We start from the raw sequence: 19,344 nt of genomic DNA, 5'->3' as shown, positions 1-19,344 counted from the left end.
TGTGTGTGTGTATACTATATAGCTCAGTGGTATTGCAGCTACAATTCAAACACGAACACTTCAAACAACTGTATCGAACTTCTAGTTTGTACCATTATTTGACAGTCTTGAAAAAGCAAATATGCTTAGTTGATAATAGATACGTACCGTTAATATAACTTTGTTCTTGTAGATTTGTTATACTGGTAAGATACCCTCCCTCGTTGTTACACACGAATTCAGCGTCATTCCAACTCTTGAAATCGTCAGTACGGAACAAATAGCAGCTACCACTCAACGCGTCGTACTCCCAGCCAAGTCCGCAACGAGAATTAAAGATAGCTGTCGTAGACAAACATGTTGTTGGGTTTTTATTTTCATAAACGAGAACTATGTTTAAAAGGTGTGACTAGTAGAAATCGACAAATGCAATGTGGTTTATTTAGTGTAATAATCCTTAACCTAACAGCTCTTGTCAAAATATATTAATTTTTTCCCCAAGTTTATATTTAGGTCTATATATTTTTTTCAAGTTAACTTTAAGCAGATATTGTATGTTATTGTAACTTGAGAATAGTGATGTTTCACAAATTTTAAGAACAATTATTGGTAACTTCATTTATGTCTGTGTTTGATAAACGGGTTTTTGTAACTTAATTTGTTTAAATATTGCATTGTACTGCACAACATTTTTTTTAAATCTTGAAAGCACATCCTTTGTAAATAAGCTTGAAATTAAATAAAATATTGAAATATAAAATGAATATCAAAAAAAAAAAATGAAATTTAACATCACAACTCACGAGTAGGTTGAGGATCAGGGGGAACGCTGCCTCCAGAAGCTGTAAAATGTATAAGTATAAACATGTAAGTAAAAGTATTTAAATAATTAATTTTTAATACTATACTATTATAATATATGTGTCTGTAAATTCCGACGTACTTGTTTCAATGAGATCTGAATAAAATGTATGCCTTACTTAAATCGCAGAAACGGAATTCTCCATTACTATCCCAGCCGGTTGAGTAGCCAACATACGCAATTGTAAGTGGATTCGGGTCGGTCCATTCCATGAATGCTGACTGGCCTGCCTTGCCAACGCTGATCTTCCCGGCGTCATCCCAAGTAATCCAGAATCCGCGGAACTCGTTTTCGTTTAAAATGCTTGGAGTAGATACATATACCTCGTTTGAGCATTGTTTACAACGTCGGATGGCCGAATTCTGGTTATTCCATCCTCCAATAACAACTTCATACATTTCAGTCATGTCATTGGCGGCAGACGACAGACCAATGTGTACATCGTTTGATGCCTTTGCTTCGAAATCAACGCGTGATTCATAAAGAGGGGAGTCGTGGTAGCGGTAGTAGTACTGATCATCTGTGCTCCCAGATGTTAAAGTTTCACAAGCTGAAAAATATGAATATAATGCTATAAGTTGCTCAGTCAGAGAGTGCCATTATTATTGTATTGCGTTGATAACTTATGCAGTGGCGTACCGCATTTGCTCTCGTGCGGCAGTCCGCAGGGCCCCGACCCCAACCATGTTGGGACTAAGATAGTATATGCCCTCAATTTGTGAAATAGATCCCCTCCATTTCAATTTTTTGATCCACCACTGATATCATATCATTTATTTCATCGTTAAAACACAATGACAAAAAAATCATTAAAAAACGAGCACATCTAAAACACACGATTGGCAACTAAGACCCCAAAAAAGGCTCTGGCCTCAGAAAGCCACAGGGCCACCGCCTTCAGCGTTATGCCACTGAACTTATGTTTATCTAGGTCAGAAAAATAGTAAAATTTAGTTGTCTCAAGTCGTATTCGGAAGCCCCAGTGGCCAAGTTGGTTAAGTAAGGTTGAGGAGGTATGGGTTTTAATTTCGGTTTGTGGACTGTTTTAGCTTCGCAAGTTGCTCTTTAACATTTACAATTCGCCAGTTTACTTAAATAATATTTAGTTACTTTTTATTTCGTCAACATATTTGGATGTGGGGCTAGACTTTACTGACAAGAAACCGCACCCGCTCTGTCATACTATCTTTGGTGCTATCACTGACTTTTTTTAACTAGAGGTCAGTCATTCTGTTAGTGCGTCTTTTGGACTAGTCTTAAGCACAGCACTACATAGTAGGCCTAGTATAGTTAGTACATGCAATTTTTTAAAAACTGTCATGCCTCATTTATTTGGTGCAGTTTATGTTTACAGAAAACATTAAACAAATAGGCCTATTGTAATAATTCATTTTACCTATCATTTAATTTGAACCTCCTTTACTGGCGCATTGCAAGCGCCCACCTTCCGTTAAAAACACTATTAATCCAATGTCAGGAGCTTACGAGTGGTCTAATTTTCTACTGTTAGCAACTCAAACTCAAAAGTGTAATACAACGCTTTAAAGATGATCTCATTTTTATTTCAAACCCATTTTTTTTATTTGTCTCACTTACTTTTTGGCATTTGGCATATATAGCCAGCAGTCCCAGTACATGCTAAGTCGTTCCACTCTCCCATAGAATTCGCCCAGGGTGCAAGATGAACGCAGTCCTCCCCAGAACCATAATCATTTGGTTCTCCAGGTGCCCAGTTGGTAAAATCGTACTACAAATGAAAATGAATGTTTAAAATAGAAAAATATTAACTGTGAACATCCGCATTGTTTTACAGCGACGAACAACAAAGTGGTGTCTTATTCCCACACGGAACGTAACAAAATTATGTAAATTACTTCTAAGTTAAACAAATTGCCTACACACGAAAGTTCTTTTTGCCAGATTTCTTTCAGTCGACTTTGGAACAGGCGACCAAAATATGTCTCCAAAAACTATGATCCTTAACAAGAAGAACATTTTTTTTTCTGGCTGTAGCATACCTTCAAGATCACCTAATAGACTCTGTATATATGAGAGTTATGATTTCCACTCTCTACCATGCCTTCGCTTGTGGAGGATGTTACTTACACGACATAAACATTGTATCCTCTTCATGGATGCTTGAAGAGATTTACAGAATTAGTAAATGTGATAGGTCTGCTATTTTCTATACTTACTGGCGTGCCATCAAGCCACTCAAATTTCCCTTCGTTACTGGTATCATGAAGACCAACCCACAAATATTTCTGTGCAATTTCCGTTTTCACTACAACCAAACAGTAAAAACATATATATTGTAAGAAATTTACATAAGTGTAACAGAACATTTAAGCAGGAGATGATTTTTTTTTATTCCGAGAAACTTCAGATGTATTCGGTAATTTAGCACCCAGTAGTATAAGCTTTAATATTGGAAAAAATATGAGTCAAAAGGTGTAATTAATCCGTAACATTTTGTTTTTAATCTTTTTGAATACAATTTCATACTCGATTTTTGAACAACATGCTTTGGTGGTCACATGTTAATGAATCCAATTAAAGATTTACTGTACACTTATATTTTGGTATCTATCTATCGTTCTGTTATTTTAAATATTTTCCTTTTTCTTATGTCTAGCAACAAGCTTAATAATTAGAATCATGAAGAGATTTTTATTAAAGGACAAAATTTGTTTTTGTAAAAGAGAATTTTAAGACTACAAAATACATTTTCTTCTAAAAAAATATATTACGATTTAAAGATACAGTACATTTCAAGATTCGAATAAGCTTGTATTTAACTTCTGTAGTAAACAATTTAAGAGATTATTTACATGACATAAATGACTGTGTATCCTCGTCGTGGATGCTTGCAAGTTCAGCCTGGATGTTCTGACATGCTGCAGACGCGGCATCGAATGTTAGATCCGCATCAGTTGTAATCTTGTAACAGCTGTTGCCATTTAGTGACCAGCCCGGTGGACATGAGCCAACCCCTGTATTCAATAATAATTTAACAAGTATTATTTGGATACCGATGCTATTAATCTATCTCATAAAATTGCAATGTTTATATAACGTATGCAATAATATCTTACAGTATACAGTATTTTGTTGGAAACTAATGTATTAAAATACATCAAATATTTCATGATTTTAAAAATCTTTTTCCACACTATCAGATTTTATGAGACAAATTTGTGTGATGTGCCGGTATATAGGCACAATTATGTTATATTACACCTAAATATGGACATATCACATTTATTTGTCACATATAATTGGATAGTGTGAACGGTTCTTAAGACACAGTCAATATGCAAAATTCCAATTTAACGTACCTTTAATTTATCGCTTAAATTATGTAAATAAGGTTTATTGTACTTACCAACGACGGGGGAAATTGCCTTGATATTTGTTCCTATGATTGTTAAGAAAAAAAAATAGGTATTCAACCATTTAAATAAGTCGATTGATTGATTGATTGACTGATTGATTGATTGATTGGTCGATTGATTGAATATTCGTCCATTCCTAACATAATTAATGTCGAAATATTGAATCCCGACACAATGGCGTACATTTCGATACTTGGAGTATGTATTATACTATCTTATTCATCCATTCCTTATTCTAATAAACTGAAATTTTTTGTGTTCAAATAGTAGACATATTAAAGTTTAACGTGACGTATTCATATCAGTAAGTTTACATTTATTTAGTCGGAATGGTAGAAAAAATATTGAACAATAATAACTACAGTGCATTCGTACCAACTTTGGCTTTACAGACAAATGCCAGCAGAAGGAAACAGTTATCCGAGTCCCATTTACCAGCAGCGTCATCTGGAAGTAGAAATAGAGCACATTATGATATTGTCTAACATCATTTAAAAGAACCTACGCTCTTCTGACCTGATAAATAGTATAGGCCTACACGGTATAGTCAGGGACCAGGGTGAATATGAGGTCCAGATGTACACACGAGAATTCAGGTACATTTAGGAACACATGGAAGCCATGCTTGCTACCTGAATCAATAACTTTGATTTGATATCTAGGTTTAGGATATCATTATAACAGTTTCACTAATTGTACTCACCTACAAATATTTTTCCACAATCGGGTTGGTTCGGCACGTTCTTTGGCATATTCGGATTCCAGTTACTATAATCGGCTGTTGTTGTACCTTCAGACCACTGGAAAATACCGTCACTTGCATAGTCTGGTGAAAAATTAATAAAACAAGAAATATACCTGCAGATACATTAATTGTTTGAGAATTATAAAGTGATGATTTTGTAGGAGTCTTCAGCATCAATAATACACTCTTATCCTTGATGTGAACTTAACATTCCATTAGAAAAAGCAGCAGGTTTGTGGTTAAGATGCTTTCTCCCAATTACATTGTCTTGGGTTCAAAATCGGCATCTTTATCGCCGTTAAATACAACTTCACACTCATAGCCATATACAATATTAGCTTATATTTTACAATAATTTATTCCAATTGGCGAGTCAAGCTTTAAATAATTACATTTTTTGTAGTTGGATTTATATCTCAAAGCGCTCGAGGTATCAACTAGCTCATACAGTAACTGTCCCCAAGGGTCATTTTGTGTCTGAACTACCATGGTAAACCGGGGTCACTTCTTGTCTGAGCTACCCGCTAAACGTCTACACCTTCTACTCTAGTCTGTCCACAGCAAGGGATGCATGGACAAGTACAACGTACATCATACTCGTCTTCAAAGATGTACTGGGTTAAAGTGCAAATGATCATAATCGAGTACACTGGGCCTACGGTTTATAGTTATTATCGGAGAAAACTTGTTACACCACCAGGGCTATAATAGGCGAGCGTACAGTTTGAAACAGCGCCGACATTACGGCTCGTTGCGGAGCTCCTGCCTTAACTGCTCGGCAATTCGACTCGCTAATACTTGATGATATTACATTATAGTTGTATTGAGCGGCTTTGACTTTGAATGTGACTAGGCACTATGAATACTGAGATCAACAATTTATAAGTCTCGAAAATTCGTACCTGAGATACCAATCCAGTAGTCAGTTATTCCAACTGTTGATAAGTCCTCAAACTGCTTTTGAATAAAGTCATTTTCGGTGTTACTATAGAATAATAAATAAACAAGACATTCGTTACTCCACGTACCAGTTTCCGAGATCAATAGCAGTTCCCCAGAATTGGGAAACATTTTCTGAATTTGAATAACGTTGAATTGGTTATCTTCCACAACTTATTTTCGTGCATTCGCGAACTTTAGTGTAGGCCTACTAACGCCAGAGAGATCAAAAATTGGCAGCGAGTAAGGTAAACGTAAATTGGGATTCTGATTTAAGGTACTTACTTTAGGTGGTGCCATTTTGTCGTTGGATAATAGATTCCACTTGTCTAGTTCCTTAAGATTGGGCGTTTTTTCCCCGTTTTTTTTTTTGTCTTTCGTGGGGGGTCACCCACATTTATTTCTCCTGTTTTCATTTTTTTTCAGCTTACAATAGTTTTACACTCAAGTTTATACAATAATATAAAACTTGGAAATTATAATACAGTAGTAAAATCGCAATCAATAGGCTTACCTCATAAGATAAATACAATTTATATTATAAAATAAGCATTCAGCTTGTTTTATATTATATATAGCTATTACTCACACACATACACACATATACATATACTTTATTTAGTGTATACGCATATACCTACACACATACATATACCTGAATACACATTCATACACATATATATACACACATGTACACACTCTTATATACATAATATATATACATATACATACACACACATATATACCCACACACACACACACACACACACACACACATAGCTTGGATAGAGAGGCATGGGTGTTTGTAGACATCCTTAGTTGTTCTGATTCTTTTAAAATTTTAGATTTTGTTTTGTTGGAGGTTTCTTTCTGAGTATACTTGTCTGTATTCATTTTTATTATAATTTCTTGTTTGTAAATACAATTTATTTTAAATCTACACTCTTTAGAATCACATTGTTTACAATTGAAACTTGGTGTGTATCTTTTATATACAAGACCATAAAGTAATATTTTAATATTTTTTTTAGTTTGAGGTTTGAATATAAGGGAATCACAGAGCGTACGTTATCATTATAAATATTATACAGAACGTTAACAACTAACATTTATTGAACATAGGTTGACGACTTCGGCATTTATATTTTGTAAAATGAGTAGCTGTTAATCAACAGCACATTATAAGAATACAGACGATAGTTTAAGAAGTAGACCTATGGCTTTTGTTTGCAAGCTTTGACGTTTAACATTGTAAATTATAATAATATGTACATTATCAAAAAGGAAAGTAAGTGTCAGGTTTTACCTGAGAATTGACGTGAGATAAGCACCCTGGGCCTCGCAATAATGTTTTGAATCTGTCCACGTGTGGGCGTTATTATCGTTGAACTGGTAACAATAACCCTTGTGTAGCCTCCAACCTGGAGCACATGTGCCTAAAACAATAACAGTTAAACTAATATTTATACAATCGGGAAAATGTATGAAGATACCATTTTAGGTGTTACTAAATCACAAAAACATGAAGATTTACAGGGCATACTGGCTTGACACAGTAGAGTCTGGTTTTCTTGTTTTCAGTGTTTAGCCTTTAACATAATGTATATATATATATATATATATATATATATATTATATATACATATATATATATAGGTAGGGCAATATATATATTTATATATATAGTAATACATGTATATCATGAATGTTAGTTTGATTGTTAATATTAATTAAAGTAATTTCTTTCTTATTCATACCTTCTTCTTTTCTACAAATGGATTTTGCAAGATTTGTACAAGGAGCTGTGTTCCATTCTCCAGTTTTGGCAGTGTTTAGAATTTCTACACAATTACCTCCTTGTGTGTAAAACCTGTATTCATGAAGAATCACACTCATCATTTCATTCAGATATAGTATAAATATGCCTGTTTGTCTCGGATAGCAATGCGTAGATTACTATCTAAGATTGCATTGGAATTGTCTTGCAATACAGTATTATAATTTTTTACAGAAGAGAATCGCATTAAGCTGCTTACTGTTAATCCATGTCAAAATTTTATTACAGAGAAGCATGTGACATGCCTAATATAGTTATGATGACTATATAATGACCATACAACTTTTTTTTTCTATTTGTCAAGGTAAGTGTGATAATGTGGACAGAATAAACTGTGAAGTATCCAAGTATCCAGAGAGGACAAGTTAATTCCCCACTAACATTTAAAGTGTTTCATAGTGTTCATCCAGTCTGACTCCTACCTGTTGTCTGGTTGGTTGGTTGCCCAGTGATTGTAGTGAGCAGATAAAGAATATGGATCGCCATTGCTCCACTCGTACATTCCGGCAGATCCAGAATTCTATTGAGAGTAGCGATAATGATAATACAATTTTGGTCATAATTCAATATAAAAGCACATCAAAACGAATCATAAGTATATGATAATATCTTGTGTGATTCTATAAGAAAAAACATCGGGTCCTCTGATATAAATTCTACTTCTAACTTCTTTAAGCAGACCACGTAGTTTCTTTTCTATGTTGTAATAATAAAGATTTAACGCAACAAATATCAAAGCATAATGGCTGGTACAAATTTTTTTATGGAGTTTACATCAAACTTTTTATAAATAAAAACGAAACTGTAAAAAGAAAGGGTGGTTGGCAAAACGATTCATGAATGTGAGCAGTGTTTAGAATTTCTACACAATTACCTCCTTGTGTGTAAAACCTGTATTCATGAAGAATCACACTCATCATTTCATTCAGATATAGTATAAATATGCCTGTTTGTCTCGGATAGCAATGCGTAGATTACTATCTAAGATTGCATTGGAATTGTCTTGCAATACAGTATTATAATTTTTTACAGAAGAGAATCGCATTAAGCTGCTTACTGTTAATCCATGTCAAAATTTTATTACAGAGAAGCATGTGACATGCCTAATATAGTTATGATGACTATATAATGACCATACAACATTTTTTTTCTATTTATCAAGGTAATCGTGATAATGTGGACAGAATAAAATGTGAAGTATCCAAGTATCCAGAGAGGACAAGTTAATTCCCCACTAACATTTAAAGTGTTTCATAGTGTGCATCCAGTCTGACTCCTACCTGTTGTCTGGTTGGTTGGTTGCCCAGTGATTGTAGTGAGCAGATAAAGAATATGGATCGCCATTGCTCCACTCGTACTTTCCGGCAGATCCAGAATTCTATTGAGAGTAGCGATAATGATAATACAATTTTGGTCATAATTCAATATAAAAACACATCAAAACGAATCATAAGTATATGATAATATCTTGTGTGATTCTATAAGAAAAAACATCGGGTCCTCTGATATAAATTCTACTTCTAACTTCTTTAAGCAGACCACGTAGTTTCTTTTCTATGTTGTAATAATAAAGATTTAACGCAACAAATATCAAAGCATAATGGCTGGTACAAATTTTTTTATGGAGTTTACATCAACTTTTTATAAATAAAAACGAAACTGTAAAAAGAAAGGGTGGTTGGCAAAACGATTCATGAATGTGAAAAATAGAACTATTCGGAATGAAATGTCTAAGAAGTCAAAACTATCAATAGCAAAAAAAAAAAATGAAATTATGTGTTATTATGCTGTACACCGAATAGGATAAGAGGTAAGATTTATTCAAAACACATCAGATGTATAAATGCATCAACATCAATAACGTAAATATTCCAATAACAATATTTTTTCAAAGCTCTGCGCGACATTTATAATTATAAATATTCTATTTTCCAGACTGGGGGGTTCTTATGGTAGGTGCTGCTGGGTGCCGCTCTCTCGAATAGCCCCATGGCGTTTATTAGAGATATTCCATTTTTGAATTAACTTTACGGCGCTTAATCAAGGGATATTCTTACTTGGACGCTTTGTATCTTTGGGATATCATGCTATTCAAGAGCGGCACACGGCACCTAGCGAAAGAAACCCCGATTCTATAAAATAAAATATCTCTATCATCATGGATAAATAAAAATATTCCGATGGCGTTGTGCGCCAGGAGAAATAATACAAAATCATATTTGCCCTACCTAAAGTTGGGAATCGGATTCATGGCTAGCCTCCAAGCGCAAGCTCGGTTGTCTAGTAGTTAAGGTAGGCTAGTTATCTTTAAGTTGTGGGTTTGGTAGGGCAAAACACCATTTCGTATTTTTTTTAAATACTAAAGTTGCCACAAGTCTAAAGTACTCAGTAGACATATTTTAGCATAAGATAATATTATACAGACTTTAGCATCGCAATTATTTGTAGTAACCGCCACTCTCGAGTAATATCCGCACTGAAGCCACGAAAAGCGAACTCCTCGGCGCTTCTTTGAGCATGGGAGAGATAACTTTAAAAACCAAGTATACGGTACCTTATCCGACAAACCGATCCAAGCCGTCGCTTGGTGAATGGAAACCATATAGGTGACGATATTCTGCTCATCCTGACTCTTGATACTCACTAACTCAGCATCAACGGATGTACAGTAGTTTACAGCATCATCCCAAGATGCGTCCCGGTTCATAAACTTATAACATTTACCGTTGCCATCATACCAGCCATCACTCTCATCACAATTGATTGGAATATCTGGTAGATATAGAATAAGTTTTTGAAAATGATTAGTTTAGTTAATATTATATTAAAAATATAGGACTATTGTTTTGCAAATTAGAACAAAAACACCAAATTAATTTATCTTTCCCTCAAATCCAGACAGTGTTTATTTATTTTTTTTTCTGATTAAATTTATGTTTATTAAACCTTTTTTAGTTTTAGTATTTTGCACCCAGATTTGTGACAAATTTATGTATTCAATGGTCACTTCTGTCTCAGTAAATATAAGGAGGCCACGAATAATCACTTGTACAAACATAAAAAGCCAATATCATAATTTTAAAAACAAATTATAATGATCAAAAAGCAAATTATGCAACATTTATTGATGTGACAAAAGCATATGCTGCATGAATAAGGCATATTCACACTGAATTCGAATATTCCGTTCGGAAAGCCTACCGATCTTATTTGAAACTCGGATCACTGTATAAGAATATGGACGTGTATCGGAAATGCGATCCGAATTTCATTTCGGATCCAATGTGAATGCAGCTTTAGTGCACCTTTTAGAAAAAACATGGCGTAGAAATTTTGCGTAACGTACAATGAATGAAAACACTTAGTGCTATTTTAAATAAGCCTATGAAAAATGACAATCTGATAATAAAATGATTAAAAAATATTTTTTTAATATAGATGTGCGCTATCTTATATATATATATATATATATATATATATATATATATAGTTTATATCTTAGAGAATAGATTTAGTTGTGGTAAACATTGTGCTTCACGCGGAAAGTGGCAATTATTTACCGTTAGGCCTTTCACAAATTGTCTTTTTCTTATATGTACAAATTTGATCGTTCCACATTCCGCCAGTTTGCAACAGCGCACAGTCTTCGTTACCATTTAAAGAATCGGGTCTTCCAGGCAACCAGAATCTAATTTAAATAAACATTGCACTACAGAATTTTGTGTTTTTCTGTTATGCCTACCATCAGGTCGTATGTATAATTATTTTTAATTGAAAACTTATACAACGTATTTCATTATCCACAGTAAACCGTCTTCTATATTAAGCCCTGTCCAGACTATCCATTGTTTTACGAAAACATGTGGCATGCCCAAATATGGTCATGATCATAACATGACCAAATATAGGCACATTATGACTTTATATGGACATAAACAAGTTTTTTTGTCAAAGAAAATTTGACGATCTGGACAGAGCTTTATATGAATATTTTTTGACTCGATTTTTTGATTAATAATTTACTAATATGAAATATTAGAATCAATAGAAAATGTCTAGCTCGTGTATTTAGCAACACATAATAAAAACAAATATGCATGTACATCACAAATAGTTAAATTATTACTTAAAACATTTAAAATGAGCATATAGTGTAATACGAACATACGAATTTCTCAAGAAATTGAACAGCAATAATAATTCTGCCAAAAATAAATCTACAAACGATGAAGAAAACACAGTCTGAATAATGAAGCGACTATGATTTTGTTCACAATATATAAAACAAATGTGTGAATGGTGGGAGGGTAAGAATGCCAAAGAATCATCCTTTACGGCTGCCTTACCCGCAGACCTCTCACAGATATATCGCCGAGTGTAAGTACAGAATAGATCATTCCATTTGCCGTTTGTACTCATCTCTGTGCAGTCTTCACCGCTACCGTAATTATTCGGCTCACCATTATTCCATTGTCTGATTTTTGCGGTAAAGAGTGGCTCAGAATGTAAATTTTACGAATAATGTTGAGGTCAGTAATATATTATTATTATTATTATTATTATTATTATTATTATTATTATTGTTATTATTATTATTATTATTATTACTACTTCTACTATTATTATTACTATTATTATTATTATTATGTATCATCATAATGTGAACCCCTTAACCAGCTAGATCACTTGGCTTCTTTGGGGATAAAAATCGAATTAAAGCTAATCTTCATACACTTGCACATGCGTAGAACAACTCTAATATTCGATGTACTGTATTACAAATAACAGAGACTGAAATCAATATGATATTCTCTTAACAGACGCCACAGAAAAGTGGTCTTTAATTGAAGGGAGAGCTTTACTGTTATTGTCACGAAAATCTGATATTTTTTAATATAATCATGTTTTGTTTACTGTTGTGATGCTGAATAAAATAAACCAATCTTGGAAAAAAAATATTACTTTGTATTAGTAATTCATTTTTTTTTACTTTAAATATACACAAATTGAATAAGCTACAGAAGTTGTGGCTTTTTTATAGGAAATATTTCTTGGTTTAACTTTAATTTAGAATGAGAAACATTTTCTCGAAAATTTCATAATTTTGCTAGTAAAATGCATGTGAATAATTAAAAACTGTTTGTTTATATTCTTTGAAATTTGTAATTTTAAAGTTTTATTTTTTAGGATTATTAATGTAATATTTTTACTTTAAATATACACAAATTGAATAAGCTACAGAAGTTGCGGCTTTTTTATAGGAAATATTTCTTGGTTTAACTTTAATTTAGAATGAGAAACATTTCTCCAAATTATTCATAATTTTGCTAGTAAAATGCTTGTGAATAATTAAAAACTGTTTGTTTATATATTCTTTGAAATTTGTAATTTTAAAGTTTTATTTTTTAGGATTATTAATGTAATAATCTGGTATTTGGTATCATGCCTTTTCCGTAGGATACAAAGTGTCCTTGATATTTCTTATCGCTGTATATTCTTAATTTTATAATACAAAGGCTTAACTCGTTTGATTGCAAAATGTGTGTAGGCTTACTTTTTGTTTTGGTATGATGCAGACGTAGAATCTACTTAGATCAAGTACTTATTTTTTTTCAATCGTGCTTAGACATGGGTGTTTATTAGTTAAAGATTTAGCCAAACACCTAATCATAAATACGGAATTTAAATTATCACATATTCATAACTCATTTCAAGTAAATAATATGTTCGTATAGTGAAATAATTATTCCTTATTTGTTTTGTACTCACGCTGTGTTAGGATCTAACGGTGTACTGTCGATCCATACAAAGTCTCCTTCATTACTGGTATCATGCAATCCAATCCAATGAGATGAGCCTGTGTTCTTTATCAGACCTGTTAGAAATGTCTTTAAAAACAAATCCAAATTAAGTATTTAAAAAACAACAAAAAAACAAAAAACAAAAAGAAAAAACCAATAAACGTATATTATTTCAGGTTATTGCGCATGCTAAATATAAAATAACATTAAATTTAATATACATTTTAAAGTTGAATGCGCTCTCTGGGACCGTGATTGAACTTCATTAATCTTTCTTATTTACATATTTGATGTGATTTTTCAATCGTCTCAATATAGCAAACTTTGCTCACTAATTGACCTTTATTAATACACTTTTGAGTTATGATGATAAATTAGGCAACCATATGTAAAAACTCAGTTTTATTATTATTATTATTATTATTATTATTATTATTATTATTATTATTAGTAGTAGTAGTAGTAGTAGGCCTAGTAGTAGTAGTAGTAGTAGTAGTAGTAGTAGTAGTAGTAGTAGTAGTAGTAGTAGTAGTACTCTAGTTATTAGTAGGCCTACTTATAGTATTATTTTTATAATGATTTTTAGGACCTTTTGTGGGATTTCCCGTTTACCTACATTGACATCGGCTGTTTTAACAACAGCCAAATCTCCTTGATCTGATTCACATGCTAACCTTGCTTCGTACCAATTCTTTAAATCTGTTCTTATAAGGTAGCAAGAATCGCCATACCTTTGCCATCCATTTGGGCACCTTTGACTGTTCACTGCAAATAAATTCCATTTCGGTAAGTTAAAAAACAAACAAAAGTAAACGTACATTAAACTGCTAATTACTGTATACCTATACAACGTTTGTGCTCAAATACTGTTTAACTAGTCTCAAAAGTGCAAATTCTGTTTGAGTTACATTTTCAAGCCCGGATTCCGTTCCGGAGTCCTTAGAAAAAATCGTGAAACATGGTTTCAGTGGTAAAAGAATAGGACCGTTCACATCAAATTTGTACGATTTCCAATCCGGACTCCTGATCTGGACCGATGGATCTGAAAGCCATTTGTATCCTGAAATCGTACGTTTTTTTTTCTTGGACCAATCAGCAACAAGCTTGGTTGGTTCAAACCAATCGAACGCTACGTACTTAACCCGCACAACACTGTTCCGTGCGCGATATGAACACAGCGTTTAAAAAACGCAGCAACTCACGTTTTTTTGTTCGGGCTCCGGACCGGATCCGGGCTTGATGTGAACGTAGCTTTAGCGAGCAATAAATAACACTTAAATGTTTTAAATGTATGGTTTTCAGATTGATCACCGACAATATACTATTAGGTATACTATTTATTTTTTTTTTTAAAGTAAGTGTATTCATAAGTGGAAAACAGCCTAAATTTAAGTAGGCATACAGCAACAATATAAGTCCCAGCTATACAAGCATGAAATTTGAGTGCAAATTGGATGACTGGCGAAAATTCAGTTAATCTAAAAACATTTCTAAACACAAAATCCGTAATCTGTTTAGTCTCTGAAAGTGGTTCAGTAAAGTAATCTCGTATATCCAAACGAGGGATGATTTAGGTATATGAATTTTTCTTAATGTTTGTTGGTTTTTTTTAAACATATATTTATTTTTGTTTCAAAAAATGAAAAAGTACAGTACAACCAGAAAAATGTATCGTGAACTAATATCTTACGTTTTTAGATATTTTGATATGCCACTGTCTGCTAATGTCAAATTCAATGTTAGATAGCAGGAGTAATATCAATATTTTCATTGTATTTGTGTTTATTACTGTAGGGTTTCAACTCATTTTGCCTATCCATTTGCAAAGTTATGGATTTAAATTTCTTTTTTTTTTAAGGAAATATATCTTCAAAGAAAGGCATATTTTTGGCGGCTCATGAAAAGTTTTGTACTGATATGACCTTAATATCATAATTAACTTAAGTTGATAACATTCTAGTACCAGTAAGCTATCTCACCAATGACCTGATATCGAAGGATACCCTGGTACTACCAGTTCCATTTCTAGTCAGATTTGTTTAAAGTTCACAACGTTTAGATAGCAGTCATATTTGGACTGGGCAACATAACAAACCTTTATTTTTTGCAACCTGTTTAAAAGGGGTGGCGCAAGGATTTGCCCGACGGGGATGGGACGATGTCCCCGAAGAGAGAAAATAAAGGGCATCTCTCAAAAAATCTTTAAAAAGTATTCTAGGTCAAAAAATATGACAAATTCGGGATTTTAAATGCTTATTTAATCGATTTTAGAATTTACAGGGTAGATAATAAATATACATTTTTTCTCCCCTACGAATTGTGTTATTTTCCTCGATCGGGGTGGTGGGGGAGGGGTTAGGGAGCAGGTATTTTCAACGAGCTTTCGTCGACATTGGAGGGGGCGGTTGGTGGCTGGCTCCAATTGTAGTTCCTTTAACGTTTAGTGTATATATTGATTTACAATATTAATAAAGATATTACAATTTTTGTTTTGCTTACTTTGTTAATTTAGCTATAAATATTCAAACAAAATTGTTATTACAATCGAAATAGAAGTATTAAGCTAAACTGTTTTTATATTGTTTAAACCTTTAAAGGTCTTTAAGCTAGCAGCAACCAGGGGCGGGGGCAATGGCTCAGATCCTCCGTCGGAAAAATCGGGGACGTCGGATCCCCCGCCGTCGGAAAAATCCTGGCGCGACCCCTGGTAGCAACTTGTGTGTATCGGTGGAGACTATAATATATCTATAAATTTTACAATAGAAAAGTATAATGCAAACTTCAAAATTTTAAAAGCACCGTTCTGCAATAATTTGAGTGCCAATATAATAATTTGTGAATTTGAATTAAACAACTTGAGAAAGGATACCATATATTGACTGCCTAATGTTGTTCATTTAATGTTTACAGTGAAAACATTTATGTGTGGTCACGTTGATCTCTTCAATTCAATGGCAACATTTGCTGCTGTCCGTTTCGATTGAAATATAAATGAAATATTCATTGGCCAAATGTCTCATCAATTTGTATCGATATAAAAGTGTAGATCTAACTATAACATTTGTTTTGTTTTTCATATAGCTTACTGTATTTTCACTTTTAAATTTGATATAAGTTTAGCTTTAGTTGTCTGTTGATATCTGAACTCGCAAACTGTTATGTTATGATGCATTACTGTATGTTATAAGGCAATAATGTTCGGTTACTATAGTGTACTAATTCATCTCAGCTTTAGGGTTAAAATGCTAACATATTAACCAACATGGCTCAGCTGCAATGGGCTAGAAATACAGTTCGGTTCAGATTAGAATGCTCAGCAGACGTTATTTGGGGACATCAAACTCATACAGTTATGTAGCAGATATCGACGGTTCGTTATCTGGTTCTCGGTGTGATTTGCAGTGGCCACGGACAGGTACCTCCCCTTCCTACTGTTTGTATTTCGATAATGCTCTTCAATTCTTATCGTTTTCATATCATTTGTTTTGATACTAATTATACAGAAAGCCTCTACAAGGGCAAAATTACATCACAAGGCTAATACAGGTTGTTATAAAATAAAGTAGCAGAGCACAATGTTTAAAACTGGGGGTAACCACTGAGAATTTGATGAATTATTTAGATTTTATATCTCAGGTTATAGGCCTAATCTGCAATTTGCTTTCAATCAGGTTATTCTGCATTGTTTTCATAGCTTGGCTCATGTGGTAGGGTAGGGCATTGTCTCTCGGTGTACTGGTCATTAACCACCAGGTTGGCGCTGCTTTGGCACATTAGGACTGATTGATAAAATGTTTACTTTTATTTACATAACTTCAAGACACTCCCCCAACAAGGAACAGCGATATAGCATCTATCTATCTGTGTTGCGCTATGAGTTAAAGATGTACCGGTATTGTCCCTTGCAACATACCAACAAAATCATAAAGTCATTTTTGAAATTAAATTTCATATTTTAAAGTAACATAAAAATTATCAAATTGAACATAGAAATTAGTGTATTTAAAAAATGGTTACACATCATTTTACAACGAAAAATGATAGAAATACTTCTATTCACTGGAAGTGTTTTATTACCTTTATTATAATTATCAGATTAAAAAATTACACATTTTCTTAATTAAATCATTTTTATGCTCAAGTTAATAATTTGTATGTTACTGCAACATGAGCAAATTAGTTTCAAACTTAATTCTTTATGATTTTTACTGTCATTTTAAAGGGAAAATACATTTCCAAAGAATAACATAAAATCAGGCATTTAAAAAAAATCAAATGAGAACAAACGTTTATACAGTAATTAGAATGTCATTAAACATTATTTAATTACTTACACAGACGTATTAAACTGACAGATTACAATGTCAATAGTATTTCTGATTTAGATTTTTTAAATCACGTCATTATTTGGAGTGATGTAAATTTCAACGTCAGCAATTATAATTAATATCAAAGATAACATGCACATCATAAAAACAATAAAAATGAAAGTAAAAATTATTATCATTCTTTTTTAATTTTTCAATCTCTTAAATGTATTACAAATAGGCGTAAATACAAAATGTTATTATTTTTATGGCTAATTTTTTCCAAAGTTTACCAATTTTCTCCGTATTTTTTAAGCATTTTCATTTAAATGGATATTATAAAAAATGTAATAATTGTCATAATAATGCTACATAGGCGTGATAACTTCTATCAACTCTATGTCTATAGTGTATTTAAAACCAATTGCGGTTAAAAGACAGCCTTCTGCAACATCCCTACTTTTTACAATTTATGGTGCTCTTACCTGTGTACATTTAAAATTTTGATTAATATTATATATCTTTTAATTATCTGTAAATGTGTGGAAATACAAGTGAATTGAAATGAATTGAATTGAATATAATTATGTACTAAAACAAGCATTGCATTGTATGTCTTCAGGGTGATATAGGTGACCAAAGTTTGTATTCTAATTCTTTGTAAAGTCTTCATAATACTATGAAGCTAAACATACTTAAAATAACTAAAAAGTATTATATTACTTAAATTAACAAATTAAAGGATGTGACTAAACAGTTTAACGTTTAGAAATATAGTTAAAATAATGGGGAGGAGTTGTAGATAAAACAGTATCCAAAACGATTAGAATATAAATGTTCTAAGTTAATTCACAATTAATATTGTTTTATTTATTTTTTAAATAAACAAAAACCTGCATAAGTAAGCTCACCTGAGTGTGCAATAGCAATGATAACTGCTATATATCGAAGCATTTTCTATAGGTACATTAAACTTTGGTAGAACGGAAAGCGGACTAATAAATTCACGATGCCGAAAGCAGGCTAACAACTCGGCCCTTTCCAGGTAAGAATTATTACTGGAAGCTGCCGATGGTTTTTAGTGAGGTGCAAATGCAGTTAGTGTCTGAAGATAACTGGCTTAATGTACACTTTAGTACTTGTATAACAGGGGACGTTATCTAATGTTTACCAAGGTGGCAACTAAATAGCGCCCTCCCTTATTATTACACCATACTTTCCTGTATGCTTTATTTAAACTTCTATGTCTTACATGTTAGCATGCAAAACATGTTGGTGTTAACCAACTTTATTCATATCTACCGCTCTGTTGCTGATTGAAAATAAACCAGAAGCCTGTTATAAAGACAGATCCAAATATCCATGGCTGGGATCAGTGACGCTTTCATCCAAATTTAGGAAAGTCAAGTTAAGATGAGAATAGTTTTCGTCATCAAACGCAGGTGTGGGGATCGCACGCGTGGGGATCAGCTTATTGTT

The 19,344-nt window shown here is 32.8% G+C and overlaps 1 protein-coding gene across 2 annotated transcripts in view; it reads right to left on the bottom strand.

Moving 5' to 3' along the window:
- The window catches only part of LOC117109259 (macrophage mannose receptor 1-like), a 38,573-nt gene extending 19,598 nt beyond the window's left edge, over nucleotides 1-18,975 (bottom strand). The window contains exons 1-18 of one of the 2 annotated variants that reach the window (XM_033251526.1): nucleotides 18,777-18,975; nucleotides 14,175-14,323; nucleotides 13,527-13,645; nucleotides 12,104-12,231; nucleotides 10,312-10,529; nucleotides 8,180-8,277; nucleotides 7,678-7,790; nucleotides 7,227-7,356; nucleotides 5,884-5,966; nucleotides 4,940-5,062; nucleotides 4,612-4,683; nucleotides 4,227-4,259; nucleotides 3,673-3,834; nucleotides 3,037-3,125; nucleotides 2,438-2,588; nucleotides 960-1,391; nucleotides 783-821; nucleotides 148-321 (exon numbers count right to left, since the gene is read on the bottom strand). In XM_033251526.1, coding sequence (XP_033107417.1) covers nucleotides 148-321; nucleotides 783-821; nucleotides 960-1,391; nucleotides 2,438-2,588; nucleotides 3,037-3,125; nucleotides 3,673-3,834; nucleotides 4,227-4,259; nucleotides 4,612-4,683; nucleotides 4,940-5,062; nucleotides 5,884-5,966; nucleotides 7,227-7,356; nucleotides 7,678-7,790; nucleotides 8,180-8,277; nucleotides 10,312-10,529; nucleotides 12,104-12,231; nucleotides 13,527-13,645; nucleotides 14,175-14,323; nucleotides 18,777-18,819 — 2,356 coding nt within the window. In that variant the 5' untranslated portion in view covers nucleotides 18,820-18,975. Of the gene's footprint in view, nucleotides 1-147; nucleotides 322-782; nucleotides 822-959; nucleotides 1,392-2,437; nucleotides 2,589-3,036; nucleotides 3,126-3,672; nucleotides 3,835-4,226; nucleotides 4,260-4,611; nucleotides 4,684-4,939; nucleotides 5,063-5,883; nucleotides 5,967-7,226; nucleotides 7,357-7,677; nucleotides 7,791-8,179; nucleotides 8,278-10,311; nucleotides 10,530-11,317; nucleotides 11,446-12,103; nucleotides 12,232-13,526; nucleotides 13,646-14,174; nucleotides 14,324-18,776 lie in introns of both variants that reach the window. The other variant, XM_033251525.1, reaches the window with a different exon arrangement.
- Nucleotides 18,976-19,344: the final 369 nt, after the last annotated feature.

The sequence above is a fragment of the Anneissia japonica genome, unplaced genomic scaffold (genome assembly GCF_011630105.1).
Source record: "Anneissia japonica isolate Jap-2015-1 unplaced genomic scaffold, ASM1163010v1 scaffold288033_len957474_cov176, whole genome shotgun sequence".
Lineage (NCBI taxonomy): Eukaryota > Metazoa > Echinodermata > Crinoidea > Comatulida > Comatulidae > Anneissia > Anneissia japonica.
The sequence above is the reverse complement of the archived record's forward strand: the minus strand, read 5'-3'. Positions and strand labels throughout refer to the sequence as shown.